At 33.1% G+C, this 16,184-nt stretch overlaps 1 protein-coding gene and 2 long non-coding RNA genes across 3 annotated transcripts; 1 reads left to right on the top strand and 2 right to left on the bottom strand.

Moving 5' to 3' along the window:
• Window positions 1-6,805: 6,805 nt before the first annotated feature.
• Window positions 6,806-8,073, bottom strand: LOC120081695. The gene is made up of 2 exons (XR_005482933.1): window positions 7,854-8,073; window positions 6,806-7,130 (listed from the first exon to the last, which is right to left on the bottom strand). It is a non-coding gene; the product is annotated as an uncharacterized LOC120081695 (long non-coding RNA).
• A 204-nt stretch (window positions 8,074-8,277) lies between these two features.
• Window positions 8,278-11,702, top strand: LOC120081693. The gene is made up of 2 exons (XM_039036783.1): window positions 8,278-8,529; window positions 11,084-11,702. The coding sequence occupies exons 1-2, from the start codon at window positions 8,433-8,435 to the stop codon at window positions 11,413-11,415; spliced, it is 429 nt and encodes a 142-aa protein (XP_038892711.1). The 5' UTR covers window positions 8,278-8,432; the 3' UTR covers window positions 11,416-11,702.
• On the bottom strand, window positions 8,617-13,184 carry LOC120081694. Its single transcript, XR_005482932.1, has 2 exons — window positions 12,942-13,184; window positions 8,617-12,823 (listed from the first exon to the last, which is right to left on the bottom strand). It is a non-coding gene; the product is annotated as an uncharacterized LOC120081694 (long non-coding RNA).
• Window positions 13,185-16,184: the final 3,000 nt, after the last annotated feature.

Below are 16,184 nucleotides of genomic sequence, written 5' to 3'. Positions count from 1 at the left end.
GTGGATGCTACAGAAGGGACATCTCAGCAGAATGAAAATAAGAAATAAGCTACTGAAAATCCTTGTTTTTTCTACAAAAAGAAAGGTCCCTTCAAGAAAGATTGTCCCAAGTACGCCAAATGGCATGTAAAGAATGGTAAACTTTTTACCTTGGTTTGTTCTAAAGTTAATTTAGCTTCTATACCTACAGATACTTGGTGGGTAGATTCTGGTGCTACTACTAACATAAGTTTATCAATGCAGGTTTGTCTGTAGAGCTGGCCGTCAAGTGATGCTGAAAGATTCATCTATGTGGGTGATGGCAAAGCAGTTCTAGTTGAAGCTATTGGAAATTTTAGATTACTTTTAAAAACTGGTTGTTATTTGGATCTGAATGAGACATTTATTGTACCGTCATTTAGACGAAATTGAGTTTCTATTTCCAGTTGGACAAATTTGGTTTTTCTTGTTCTTTTGGAAATAATAAAGTTAGTCTTTTTCAAGATTCTAAGCTTATTAGTACCGGTTCTTTAATTGATAATCTATATATGCTTAATTCCTTTGCTTCATTTAACAAGATCCTGTTATCTAATTTATGTGGTACAAAGCATAAATTAAATGAGAATTCCACTATATTATGGCACAAGCATTTAGGTCACATCTCTAAACAGAGAATTCAGAGACTTGTGTTAGATGGAATTCTTAATTCCCTTGATTTAAGTAACTTCAATGTTTGTGTGGAATGTATTAAAGGAAAATAGACAAACATAAGAAAATTAAGTGCCAACAAATGCTCAGACGTCTTAGAACTAATACATACAGACATTTGTGGTCCATTCCTTACAGCCTCTTAGAATGGACAACAATATTTTATTACGTTTATAGATGACTATTCAAGATATGGGTACCTATATTTAATTCATGAGAAGTCTCAATCTTTGGACGTTTTCAAGTATTTCAAAGCTAAAGTTGAACTTTAACTTGGAAAGAAAATTAAGGTTAACAAATCTGATCGTGGTGGTGAATATTACTGTAGATATGATGGATTAGGTGAACAACGTCCAGGTCCCTTTGCCAAATACCTAGAGGAATGTAGAATCGTCCTGAAATACACTATTCCGGAAAAACCCAGCATGAATGGTGTAGCGGAAAGGCGAAATAGAACACATAAGAATATGGTAAGAAGTATGATTAGTCATTCTTCTCTACCAGAATCCCTCGGGGGTGAGGCACTAACGACTGCATCATATATTCTTAATAGGGTACCTAGTAAAGCAGTAATCAAAACCCCTTATGAGTTGTGGACAGGAAAGAAGCCTAGTATTAGGCATCTTCATATCTGAGGTTGTCCAGCTGAGGCTAGGCCTTATAAGCCTAATGAAAGAAAATTGGACTCAATAACTATTAGCTACTATTTTGTTGGGTATTCTGAGCACTCTCGGAGTTTCAAGTTTTATGATCCCACTTTTAGATCATTGTTTGAGACAGGAAATGCAAGATTCCTTGAGGATGTTGAGTTTGGAGAGGAAGATAACATAAGGAAAGTTGTCTTTGAAGAGGAATTGGTTTCTTTTCCTTATGTGATTATAAATGATGTTCAGGCTCCAATTTCTGACTTCATTATTGAACCAATTATAGAACAAGACAACATTGAAGTTCCCGTTGTTGAACCTGAAGTTCAAACTCAACAACCTCAAGAAGTGCCACTAAGAAGATCTACTAGAGAGAGAAGAAGTGCAATTCCAAATGATTATATTGTGTTTCTTCAAGAACATCAGGATGATGTGGGCGTAATGGAAGATGATCCAATCAACTTCCAACAAGCTTTACAAAGTTTTAACTCTCCAAAATGGATAAGTGCAATGGAAGAGGAAATAAAATCCATGAAAGACAATGACATTTGGGAACTTGTTGAACTGCCATTATGAGTGAAACCCATAGGTTGTAAATGGATATTTAAAACCAAAAGGGATTCACATGGAAATATCGAAAGATATAAGGCTCGTCTTGTTGCAAAGGGTTTTACTCAAAAGGAAGGCATTGATTACAAAGAGACTTTCTCTCCGGTTTCATCGAAAGACTCTTTTAGGGTAATCATGGCACTAGTAGCTCACTTTGATTTAGAGCTACACCAGATGGATGTAAACACTGTGTTTCTCAATGGGAACATTGATGAAACGATTTATATGGTCCAACAAGAAAACTTTGTGTCTGATAATTCAAAGTTTATGGTGTGCAAATTAAAGAAATCCATCTACGGTCTCAAGCAAGCCTCTCGTCAATGGTATCATAAATTCCATGAAGTGATAACCTTATTTGGTTTTGAGGTGAACATTGTGGAAGATTGTGTATATCACAAGTTCAGTGGGAGTAAATCAATCTTTCTAGTGTTATATGTTGATGACATATTCATAGCTAGTAATGATGTAGGTTTATTGCATGACACTAAGAGATTTCTCAAAAGAAATTAGATCTTGGTGATCCTTCTTTCGTATTAGGAATTGAAATACTGCGAAATCGTTCTCAAGGTATTTTGAGATTGTCACAAAAGAACTACATTGAAAAGATCTTGAGTAGATTCGACATGAAATATTGTGCGTCGGGAGATACCCTGATCGCTAAAGGTGATAAATTTCATTTAGGTCAATGCCCCAAGACCACACTCAAAACTAAGGAGATGCAAAAGGTTCCCTATGCATCGGCCATTGGAAGTCTAATGTATGCTCAAGTATGTACGCGTCCAGATATTGCGTTCATAGTTGGAATGTTAGGCAAATATTTGAGTAACCCGAGGATGGATCATTGGAAAGCAACCAAACGTGTTATGAGGTATTTACAGAGAACAAAAGATTATATGCTCACTTACCAGAGATCAGAAGTTTTGGAGATCATTGGGTATTCTGATTCTGATTATGTTGAATGTCAAGATACTTTGCGATCCACTTCAGGCTATATCTTCATGTTGGCTGGAGGAGTTGTATCCTGGAAAAGTGTTAAACAAATACTTATGGCTTCTTCTACCATAGCTACGGAGTTTATAGCATGTTATGAGACATCCAATCATGGAATATGGTTGCGAAATTTTGTCACTAGGCTGTGGATAGTGGTTGGCATAGAAAGACTACTAAAATTATTTTGTGACAATAAGCCGATTGTGATGTATTCCAACAACAACAGAAGCAATACGAAGTCAAAGCATGTAGACGTGAAGTTTCTGGTTGTTAAAGAAAGAGTTCAGAATGGTCAAATTTCGATAGAACACATAGGAACAAACTCTATGGTGGCAGATCCATTGACTAAAGGTTTACCACCTAAAGTTTTTCATGAGCATGTTGCTCACATGGGTTTTAGTCACTTTTCTGATTCCATAGTTTAGTGGGAGTTTGTTATTGAGGATGTTCTTTGACCTTATTTTATTTTCTATATAGAATAAAGTTGATAGTTTATATTTTATTATCTGAACTTGTTTATCATGCATGCAGTTTAACATAAATTTATTTATTTATTTTTAGCATGATCTCATTAAGGAATTTGGACCAATTAGAAATAGACATGATTTAGATCACTTTGTATGTAGTTTCCATGCTATCCATCCATACGTGATCTATGTCATTAAATATATTGGAATTGGTGATCAAGGAAGGTTTAGTTACAAGGGTAGTGACGAAGTCGCCTTGATTCCGTGCTAATACAAGAGATGGACCAGATTGAACTAAAGGGGAATTCTATTATTGAAATAACCTGTTTATGCGCGCTTAAGGTTTATGTGATTTAATTATATCAGGTACACAAACATAGCCCAAGTGGGAGATTGTTAGACATATTTCAATAATAATATGTTTAATTAAAGTATGGGCTATGTATGTGGATTAATAATTTATCACATCGATTATTTTATTAGATTGGGCCCTATTATGTGATCTAGTTAATTAAGGCCCTAGATTCCTAATTGAGTATGGACTTAATGGGTAGAAACCCATTTCTAGTTAATTAGGGTTTAATGGGAACCCTAATTGAACATAAAGAGACCTTAGGGCTATGGTCCCCAATATACCAAAGCAATAAGCACTCAGTCTTTCTTAAATTCCATCTAGAAAGAGATTCCACTTAGGACATTTGGAGCGTTGGTTGAGGAAGACAATAGCCGTCACTTAGTGATCATCAATCTTTCAATGGAATCCAGTATGTTTATATTCTTGACAATTTGACATGAATGTTTCTAGGGTTTATCTATTCAATATAGATATAAAGTATTTATGCTAACAGAATGTTCTTCATTTAATATCTGTCTCAAGAGAGAAGGTGTTGAGTTGGATCTAGCATGTTAAACTGTTAATCGAGTATGCACAAGAGTGGTAGGAGATTAATAGAGAATGCTAACGAAGGAACTTAATGTTGTGGCTAGTCAAGTGCTAGAAGAGATTCGGGTCGATGGTTAGTTATTAGAAAGGGTTAAGCTCGAGAGAGGATACCTGGATAAAAGACTCCTAGATCTATAATTTGCATGAATCAATTTAAGGTCAAAATAATTAATTTGGTTAATCTGTTTAACGAAATCATACCCAAAAACATGCTTTTGTCTTGTTTCACCCCAATTTTATCTTTTCTTACTTTTTAGGATTAGATTAGATTAATTCTCATCGCAGCCTGGTCCCCTAAATAAAATTTAAAAGATCTCGGAATAGCTAAAAGAGTCAAACCAAATCCTCAGAGGACAATTCTCGATCTCTTGACCGTTTTACTATATTATAATTTGACGCGTGCGCTTGCACTACCATCAACACGATAATCCCGCTCGTAACTTAAATTTACTTCACAATCTTATCGACGTCCTCAATTATATCCCGCAGATGGTATTTTTTACCAACTTATTCATATTTGGACTTGATTAAGTGTTCAATAACCCAACTTTTTGCTTGATGATTATTCATTCTCATTTCAAGATAACATGTTCACTTGGATATTTCGTAACTTTGAAGAACTCACTTTCTTTCAATTTTTTTGCACAGACCCTCAACTTGCATTCCTCCACTAAACACCATACAGTTAGCATGCTCTTCGTAAGAAATCTGACCAACCTATATATCCTCATCATTCAAACAGTCATGAGGTATTGTGATGATGTCGTCATACGATGAGTCATCTAATGGTCTGGATATATCTCTAAATAGTTGGATGGGGACGATGGAATACATTTAAACCAAAGGCATCATTATTGGTGGGATAGGAGCAGGTGGGGTTGGAACATGAATATAAGTTGTTTATAATCTTGAAGATTGTCTACATTCATGGTCAGTATCAAACTGTCGAATACATCTGGATTCATTGTTGTAACCAAACCAAGCTTCACATCGGTTATACTCCATGTTACATGACTCAATATGATCATCCAGAAAACATGGTGGAAATTCCATAAAATTTTAAGAAATCACCGAGTAATTAATAAACGATCGTCCAACTATTTATAAGTGTTCACTTAGTATTGATATGCAATCGTATATATAGTACTCAATGATCGTTTACATAATACTAAATGATCATTTATATAATACTAAACGAATGTTTATATTGTAATGAACGATCGTGTATATATTACTATACGATTGTTCATTTAATACTAAATGACACTTATTATGAAAGTGATCTGGGACCAAAAATATTGTAGAATATCAGTTACATTCTCTTCGTTTTTGGATCCAACAAACAAATCTTGCTATATACCCAAAGACACAATGAAATGAACAAAGATGAAAGTGATGAACAATGAGGATGTTGAATAGAAACTCGGAGAGAACAATAAGAGAACTTCGTGGAGAATTCGAAAAAAAGTGAATAACTGAGAGGGACCTTCCATTCTTAATATCAATGTTATTAAATGCTATTAGTAGAATATTAGTTGAAAATAATGCTTTGGTGGAATGCTAGGGTTGCATTGAATACATATCGAATGAATCGAAAAAATCGTTGAAGGAAGAAGATGAAAGGTGCGATTTGAAGATTTTTTAAAATTGGGAATAAATTTGATATTTCGCATGGACAAAATGTCAGTCATAGATAAAATTTTAGGAAGAGATCATTCACAGAAATTTTTTTTTTTATTATTTTATGATATTTTTTCAAAATGTCATAATCTATCAATGATAGACAGTGATAGGCACGAATAGTAATCTATCATTAATAGACACTAATAAAAATCATTGAAAGACGATGAAAGGCGCGATTTGAAGAGTTTTTAAAGTTGAGAGTAAATTTGATATTTCGCATGGACAAAAGGTCAATCATAGATAAATTTTTAGGAAGAGATCATTCATAGAATTTTTTTTTATTTTTGGGTCATTTTGTGATTTTTCCAAAATGTCACAGTCTATCAATGATAGATAGTGATAGACACTAATAGAAAATATTTTGCTATATTTGATATAGCAAAATATTTGATATTTTGATATTTTGTAAATATTTTTGATAACATAACAAGAGAATGAATGACACTAATTTGATATTTTGATATTTTGTAAATATTTTTTATAACATAACAAGAGAATGAATGACCCTAATGTGATATTTTGATATATTGTAAATATTTGATATTTTGATATTTTGTAAATATTTTTGATATTTTGATAGACACTAATTTGATATTTTGCTATATTTATAAATATTTTTGTTCATTTTGCTTTATTTTAAAACAACCCTTTTTAAAACTTTTTTTTTAAAAAAAAAGATTTGACTTAGTTCTTAAAAACATTGACAAAAAGTAGATAACATAACAAGAAACTTAGAGGTCAAATGAATGTTTATAAACTTAATTTTCAAAAATCAAAAGGACTATCAAACGGGCCTAAATGATTACCCAAAGATACTTTAAGTAATTTTACAAATAAACAAACCAAGTGGGAGTGGTTTAAAGATTTTCGTCCTTAGTGCTCTTAAAAACATAGATATCTGTCGAGGTGATCCCCAGCTTTTGAAGAAGAGAGAGGATTGTATAACCAGATCAAAAACAGACCTATGAAGAAGATTGCACACCGTGATCGTTTTCATTGCGGTGATATCGTCACTTACCAAGATAGTGGTTTTCACCAACACGATCAATATATCAATCATCACATTGCAATGACGTGATATAGTGCATGATCTTGTACCTAAATCACCTGTAGTCCAATCACAACAAATTATTTCAACCACCTACCCAACACGAATATAGTAACTGACAAGAATTTATATTATCAATTTCGATATCTAAAATTCAACCCTCCTAATTTACATATTATCTAAAAAGAATCAATTTACACAAGTTGTAATCGGATACATTTTCAAACAAAAGTCATATTTTAGGAGAGTAATATTTGGATGAAACTTGAGGCTAACACCCACCTTTATACATCTTCTTCAATTACAAAATTTTAAAAAAAGTTTACCATGTGATAATTTGTAATTGAACATTTAAATGGTTTATACAAAAATAGGTGTGAAATGCACCCAAATATTTTTATATTTAAGAATGTCAAAACCAAAAAATTCAATATCCACCTTATCCAACATTATTATAAGTATAGTTTTAAAATCATGATATTAAATTTCTGTCCGTATGTTAACATTTTATCGATGTTCTTACATTTCTATGAATTTGAGAGTCTGACATTTTCAATTGAGATGAGACCTCAACAATTCAATCCTTACTTCAGACCAAAAACAAAAAACAAAAAAAACAAAAACTAAACAGTGATCAATCGAGAATATATGGAAACTCATATGGTCAGAAAGCACAAGGATTTGAGCAAGCATCGTTTAGGAATTTGACGTTTTTTGAACTCAGAGGGTAAAAAAGACGTGTTTTCTTTCGAAACCAAATATTTTTTTAGAGAAGTTTTTACCAGCTGGGTCATTTCCACTTCTAGCAATTACCTTCGTTTCGCCAACCAATCGCCATAGCGCTGCTAATCTACAAATAAGAAATAGAAACACCAACAGAGAAAAGAAGCAAAAATGGGTGTGAAAGATCTCAGTTTCAAAGCCGTGTTTAGAACAAAGAAGGATTCAAGACCAGGAATCAGAGGCTTAGAAGAGAACCATAATATCATGGAAGAAAGAAATTAAACGGAGAACAGAAACCTAAGTTCTCTTATTAGTGGGGTCACATCATACCTATTAAGTTTTGATTATTATTACTATATCAAACAACAGTGAAGCAGAAGAGTGAAAACCGTGTACTAATCCTGAGGGGCCTTCAACAGTTTCAGAAGAGGAAAAGAAAAAGATTCGAGTTCGTGTTTCTTTTTAAAAGTAAGTCTTATTCTAAACCCTCTGTTCCGTGTCCGTGTCCTTAAAGAGATAAGATTGCTTTAGTGGATTGGAAGAACCTAAAAACTTCCACTTCCCCACCGTTTTGTATAAATAAATCACACCATTTTCCTATAAACCACATACAGAGAAGCTTGGCTGTTTCTATTACAATGGGAAGAAGAAGAAGGGTAAGATTGATTCTCTTGCTGTTATGTTCTACCATGGCCATTTCATCTGCTGCTCTCCAGCAACAAATCTTCCCAACAGGTAAGTATCCTTTCCAACCTCTTGAGAAAGTTCAATTCATTTCACCCAGTTTTATCACAAATCTTCTGCGTATGTTCACTTTTTTGGGCTACACAATTTCAAAATTGAATCAAAGATAACATGAAATCATTTCTTGGTATCTAGTTCTAAATCAAAGTCTAGTCTCCACTTGCGGAAAAATTAATAATTCCTTAAAGGAAAATTACTGCCTCACAATAATCTAACATAAGGATTTCAATAATTTTGAATGGGACGTAAATTTGAGGGAATTCAAAGGAATGTCAGGGCAGGGATATTTTTTCCTTAAAAAGCTCAAAAGACCATTATGTCGATGGGTGTTTTTGTTAGTGCTATAAGTTCATCCTTATTCTCTTCTCTTGAAAGACGTGAAAGGTAATTAATTGTTAAGGTAAAAAGTAAACTTCGGTTAAATAGTCCATCTCAGAAGCTTAAACTTATAACTTAAAATAATTAGTTATAATTATATCCTTAAATTTTAAAATTAAAATTTGAATTCTCAAAATTATATAAATATTATTATCGGGTCAAATTAGATATTGAAAATTATATTGTATAAATGGTAATATTTGTATAAATTTAAGAGTTTAGTTTTTATTATTTGTACGTCTAATTTTTCTAATTATTATAAATTTTATGGTTTAATTTTAACATTTGAATAAAATATAAGGATTCAATTTTTATGTTAATTCAAATGATTTTTATAATTTACACTAAATTTAATCATACTAATACTAAAATTCTGAATGACTTCCACTATCGATATCATATTAAAAGACTCGTTAGCTCAGAAGTTTTGGTTAGGATAACTTTAATTACAACAATGCTTTAGTCAAAATCAAGCACATAATAAAGTATATACGACAAAGTTGAATAATGAAACCGACAAGAAACTGTAATAAAGCATGCATTCCAGATAAACATGTGTGGGTGTATATAAAGTAAACGACAAATTAGTATGATTGAAGTTATGAATAAAATAGTAATGTGAAAAAAGAAAAGAATAAAAGATTAACGAAAGAATATATGGGAACTTATTGGAAATAGTATGTTTAAATTTTTAATCTTATAAAATTAGCGTCTTTTGGAACGAGTGAACGGCTTTTCAAGAAGGGTGATGGTGTAAAATAAAAAGTTAAAAAAGATGCTATTTCTTATCATTTTCCCAAGAACATAGGTGAATGAGGAGTGCAGGTTAATATGTCTTATACAATGTCGAATGAAAATAAATATACAAATAAAATAAAGTTTAATATCATGTGAATGGAGGGCCATAATAATATATGGCTTTTCCACTAACTGTAGCTTTCTCACTCAATATTGACAAAAGTGATTAAATAATGAACTATCTGATAGACCTTTAATAACCAAGGTATATGAAAAGAAAATGAAAGAAAATGTGTAAGTTAGGGAAATTTGAGAGAATGTAGTGGGCCAAGGAATATTGTTAGTTAGAAGAGGAAAAAACAGAAAAGAGAGAGAGGGGGGCCCACGGGAGAGGAGGTATTTGTAAGGCCATTTGAGGCCATGAGAGTTAGTGAAGATTTTGTATCAATTCTCATATGTTGAGACTGATGGGAGGGAGGGGGAGCTTTCAAATTCTTCCCCATCCTTAATAAAATAAGGAAAAGTGTTCCAAACCTATCACTATTCTAATTAGTCAACATATTCATAGTCTCCAATTTAGTTTTTTTATTTAGTGGTAATACTTAATAAGAACAAAGTGATCATATCATTAAACTATCATTTATTTTATGATACATGATGCATACAAGTTACATATATGTTTGGTTGCAAATATTATGTGTTTTTTAAGAAGTGTTTTCCATTATTATAGTTCAAAAACTTGTTCAATAAGCTCTTCCTACTACTTTTTATACTCTGTATTTAATTAGAGAATATATACATTAATATTAAAATTGTAATTTTAAACTACATGGTTAGAGAAGGAAAAAAGGAGTTTGGAAAACAAAAAAATATAGGGTCTATTTTTTAGAAAAATGTAACAAAATTCATTTCACTAACGATGATTTTAACCACATAAAACTGTTTATGTTTCCTGAAATATCAGAAAATTAAACTTGCCTTTTTAAAACAGGTTTTTTGAGTTGAAAAGTTTCAAAATATATTTGTATGTGCGTTCAGATATGAGACGTGACTTTGAATGTGTCTTAATATATTAATAGTAGAATAATAAAGACAATCAAATTATTGCTTTTTTCTATAAATTTAGAGAGTAAAATAAATATTTTAACAAAATTCAAAAACCAAAAAAGAAAAGACTTGAAAGTTTACGAGAAGACGGGCATTTTAAAAGTTATCGAACTCAAAAGTTCGGACACTAAAATGAGATTTAAATAAAAAAATGTATTTCGAGGTAATTGGAAACTTATAGAATGGAAATTTTTGGTGCCTCAAAAGTGCGTGCCATGAATAATATACACCTACACATTTCCCAAAAAGAAACAAAAGGTCATCAAAAGAAAACTTACTAGTTACCACTTACATTCCTTTAATATGTTCTATATGTATGCAGAGTCTAATTACCAACAGAAAACCTACACGGAAAAACGTAGCAAAGATGGGATTACTAACCAGATTGCCAGAAGATACAGTGCAACTGAAATCACCGTTTCTAATGGGATTGGTCAGGGAAGTGCGGTTGCCGGCGGTGGAGAAAATGGTGGTGGCAGTAGACCTCATAATGGAGGAGGTACAGCCGTAATCCCTGTTTATGCAGCTGGTTCGGCACAAGCACATCACCGCCAAGGTCGACCACATAATGCAGGAAATCGCCATGAGAACAACAGGGGGCTTCTGGTAGCTGCAGTTTTGGCTGCCATTGCTCATCTCTATGGAGTTTTCTGATATCAAAGCTGTCTCCATAGGGACACAAGAACATTGTTACATGTGCTGATTGAGGTGTGTGCTTCATCTTTGTTGTTGGCCCGTCATTTCCTGTTGAGGTCAAGAAAAAAGCAAAATACTTGGCTTGCAGATGATTGTATGTACAGTCTTAAAGAGACAACCTCATAAAGTCTTCTTTGCTTTTCTTTTTCTTTTTTGGGTAACCATTGTATTGCACATAGACTCTTAATTGCGTCAATTAGATGATTTTCTGGCAGACATTAAAATCACATAACTGATATTATGAATGTAAGAAACCAGGGAGTGATTCACCTCGGTTAGAAATATTCCTATGCTACAACCTTGATGATTAGACCGATTGCAGAGTCGTGATCATTTTGGTTTATCCTATTTCAATTTATTGATAAAGACGAAATTTCAGAAGCAAAAGGCCCAGAAGAGACAGTTTTCATATGATACATTGTGTCAGTATCTTAATTCGTGGAGTCGGTACAAATAAGTAATATTTCTTGATGAAGTAAATGGAGAGAAACTATAGTGCTTCAAGCGACAGTCACCCTTTGATGTACATATATTAACAATAACAGAGAGGCTATGGGAGTATTATCTATCCTAACGTATAAGCTTATACTTTTGAATCCATGGTGATTTAATAATGTATAACAATGACTTCCTAAAATATTATTTCCTCTCTATTTTACGTAATAATAGAACCCGTGCAAGAGGGAATGAGTGTTCAGAACGTATTTTAAGAAACTTAAACTTCCCCTAACTTGTAAGCTTGAACTCAGAGTGATATAACACCGATTTTCTTCGAGACAAGATTCGGGCTAAGATCCATCTTCTACATAGTAATAATAATGATGATGATAATAGAGCAAAATGGAAGTGTATGTAGACAAAATGAAACTTTCATTTTGTCTACATACGAAAGAAATTCTAAACTACTAACTACCGACTTATTCAGTGTTTTGAATGTGAGAGCTCCTGTGTCTTCTCTTCTTTCAGTGTTTTTGAGTCTGCAAGCAAAACATCAAAACTTAAGAAAATGAAACAATTCAAACGATGATGTGATGAGAGAAATGATTAGAAAGGAATCAGAAGACGAAAGTGCTTTTTCATATAGGAATAACGACCACGGTCCGAGTATCCGTACGCTACTGGTCCTGAGAACAAATGGTAAATTTTCAAAAACCAAAAAGGTTCTCAAATTCGTATACCGAAATACGATGCGAACATTCGAATAAGAAAAATGCAAACACCTAAAACAAGAACTCGACCAACTTCATCCACAGTCATCCATTAAGGATCGACTCCTGAGAAAACATTGATGATTCCTCTCTGTTCTTCGGCACATCTTTTCGAATAGAAACGCCCGCAGGACAAGCATTCATATATACATCATCGGCTATGAGATCGAATCGAGTGAATATTGAAAAAAAAAAGTGATTATCAAATTCATGTGCAAAATTCGACAATCGGAAAGAAATCAGAGATGCGAAAAGTAGAATAAGAAAATGTAAAACCTAAAACGAGGCCTCGACGAGCTTCATCGATGATCATCCATTGCTTAAGGCATTGAAGCGGCATTTGGGGAATGGCGCTTGAGAAGAAACTACTGATTTCTGTTCGCTACGCCGGTCTACCAAATCTTTCTTCCTCTCTCTACTACGGGGTTTCGATGGTGTTTCCTTCGATCATTGGTTCCCGCCATCGAAGCTTTGGCGTCGAAAATTTTGTTTAGGGGATATTAACTTTAAAATAATCGAGGTTGTCTGGGGCTTTAGACATAAAACGTGGCTATATTACATTAATATCTTTCATTTAAAAAAAAAAAAAAATTCTTGAACTTTGTTTTCCATTATTGAAATATCGTCATTTTTGACCCAAAAAGTTTTTACTCATTCAAAAGTAACTTCATTTTCAAAACTACTTTTTTAACTTTTCAGACTTTAAGTTGAGGGATCTATTAATAGGTCTTGAAAAAACTATATCTTTTTATTAAATCCCTCGATTTTACTCTATTCATTTGCTTTAATATGTCAATTTTAGGGAACATTTTGGAGTCATTACAAGAAATTTGAATTAAAAAAGAGCAAAACAGACCAAGAAAGTTACATAATTAAAGAAAGTCAAAATGTTTAAAAATGCAACTGGAAGTAGCGTCACAACCCTCAAACCAGCATTGAGCAGCGCTGAAAGGTTAGCATGCTTAATTCGGCCATACAGAGTTCGCAACGCTACATAACAATAGTGATGTGACACTACGAACATTGAAGGGGAAACAAAATGTGTGCGCCTTCGCGCAAGTGAACGTCAAGCCAACGTCACTCCAGGATCGCAACGCTACAACCTGCAGCCATTGAAACTCAGTTTTTCCAGAATTTTTAAGGGAGAGAGGCCACTTTTTTTATGAAAGAGAGATCAATTTTCATGATTCTGAAGAGAAATTTCTGTAATTTCTTCATTCTCGAATCATTTTCTTATTTGATTCAATGGATTTCTTCAAGAATTTACCACTTCATGGCTAGTTAATATTCTTTCTCGGGAAAATTGTTAGGTTAGTAAATTCTTGAGGCTTTTTCTTGTATTTCTATCTTATGTAATTGATTGTTCTTGGATGTTTTTTTATTTTAATTTGAATAAAATTTGATAGAAATGAGTTAACACCTCAAATTTGTCAGATTTTTTATGCAAAATTACATGGCTCTATAGCATAATTTTAATGAAGTTGACTAAAAATCTTGAATGAAAATGTGGACTTCTCTTCAAAGTATGGCTAGTTTAGAACAATCAAACAAATCATTCATTCTTGATGCAATTTGGGAATTTTATGTGGAATGTCTTTAAGAAGCATCTTAGAACTAAATTAGGGTTAATTGACAATTTTAGGTTAATTAACTAACTGGGACGTTAGGGCATGTCTCTAATGGATTATAGAACAATTAAATTGCATAAATATAATTAAGCCAATGATTGAATTAGACTAACCAACATAATTTCCCAAGATATTTTACATTGAATCTTAGCAAAAATTCTTTTATGCTCTCTACTATTAGTCTCTTACAAAATTCATATCAATTCTAGTTTTAGTTTTACTTTACTTCTAAAAGTTCAACAAACCCCCCACAAATTGGAATTCAAAAGTCAAGTTTGTTAGTTAAAAGAGTCCCTAAGGATCGACCTCGTGTTTCCACTATTACTACGTGTTAGTATTAGTAGTTGCACATGTTTTAAAAATTTTATTTTTTTAGGGCTAAGCTTGAAATTCAAAACACCCACCACGTAAAAATACAAATTTTCCACTCAATAGAACTTGAAATGACAAATGTTATCACAGAGACTTCTTCTTCCCATGGAAGTTAGGGTTTTCTACTTCTTCTCGCTAAGTTTTCAATCATTGTTGGACTCTCTTCTCGCAAAGACTCCCTTACCTCTATAAAGAAGACTCATCTTTCGTGGTTGTTGAACGTCTTCCGTTTCCCCCTTCACCCGATTCAGATTTTGACAAAAGGTACACAAGTACCTTTTCCATTTTCTTTATTTCCAAAAGATTATCAATCGATTATATTGTACATAGGGGGGAATCTATGTGATTTCTAGTAGGAATGTGTAGTGAAAAAACCAAAACTCTTTTCTATCAATGACATATTTGTCATTTCATCTTGTAAAATATGTGGGGTAAGGGGGTAAACTTCGTATGGGTTTGATTTCGCATTTTTCGGAACTTCACGAGACAAATATCTCGTGAAGTTATTATGAATATTTGTCTCATAAAGTATTCACAACAGTGGGAAGTTTCTAAAATAGCGTGAAAGTTCTCTGTCGTTTGTCCCATAATGTTGTAAGTTTTTCTTGTGAAGTTACTTCACGAGACAAAAGACTGAAATCAACTCAACTTTACGAGAGACAAAAGTCAATCTTTTGTCTCGTAAAGTTAAGTTGATTTATGTCTTTTATCTCGTGAAATTTGTCTCATGAAGTAACTTCACAAGACATATATATATAACTTTATGAGACAAACGACAGACTATTTTGTTTCTCATTCATCCTCATTCCAAATACCACCGTAGTAAACAAACACGCAAGATGTTTTGCAAGTGAAAATAAAACTTATTGGCCGAAATAAAATGTATAAATAAATATTCAAAAAACTTAGGAGAAAATTGACTTAAGTTGACCAAGTCAACTTTACGAGAGAGTTGACTTGGTCACTTTACGAGAAAGTTGACTTGGTCAACTTTACGAGAAAGTTGCACAAGTTGAACGAATGAGTTGTCTCGTAAAGTTGAACCAACTCAACTTTCGTGTAAATTTTGACAAATTCATTTTCACGAGAAAGACGACTTCACGAGACATATCATAGAATAAGGATGATTGGTATTTTCGGGCCAACTTCGTAATCCAGAATAATAAAATCCACAAGGAAGATGAATTTATCAACTTGCATAAGAACATCTTTTATCTTCTCTTCTGGGTACGTTATGGACCGGTCAGCTAGTTGCAAGGTCATGGGAGTAGGAATCGACTCACTAATGCCTAGCTTTTTAAAAATGGACAGTGGCATCAAGTTGATGTTGACTCCTAGGTCACATAATGCAAATCTGTTAAGAATTCAGGGTTATCAGGGTTAATTGGAGTAGTTGTTGGAATCTTAATTTTTTGTTCTCTTAGAGTCTGTGATTTCATAGCTTCATTGGTTTGCTTTCTTGGGTCTCAGCAGGCAGTTTACTCATTGTTCTCTCACTTCGCAGTGTCATGGCTTGGTA

This window comes from Benincasa hispida, chromosome 7 (assembly GCF_009727055.1).
Source record: "Benincasa hispida cultivar B227 chromosome 7, ASM972705v1, whole genome shotgun sequence".
NCBI classification, from domain to species: Eukaryota; Viridiplantae; Streptophyta; class Magnoliopsida; order Cucurbitales; family Cucurbitaceae; genus Benincasa; species Benincasa hispida.
Note: the sequence above shows the minus strand (reverse complement) of the source record. Positions and strands in the feature narration are given on the sequence as shown.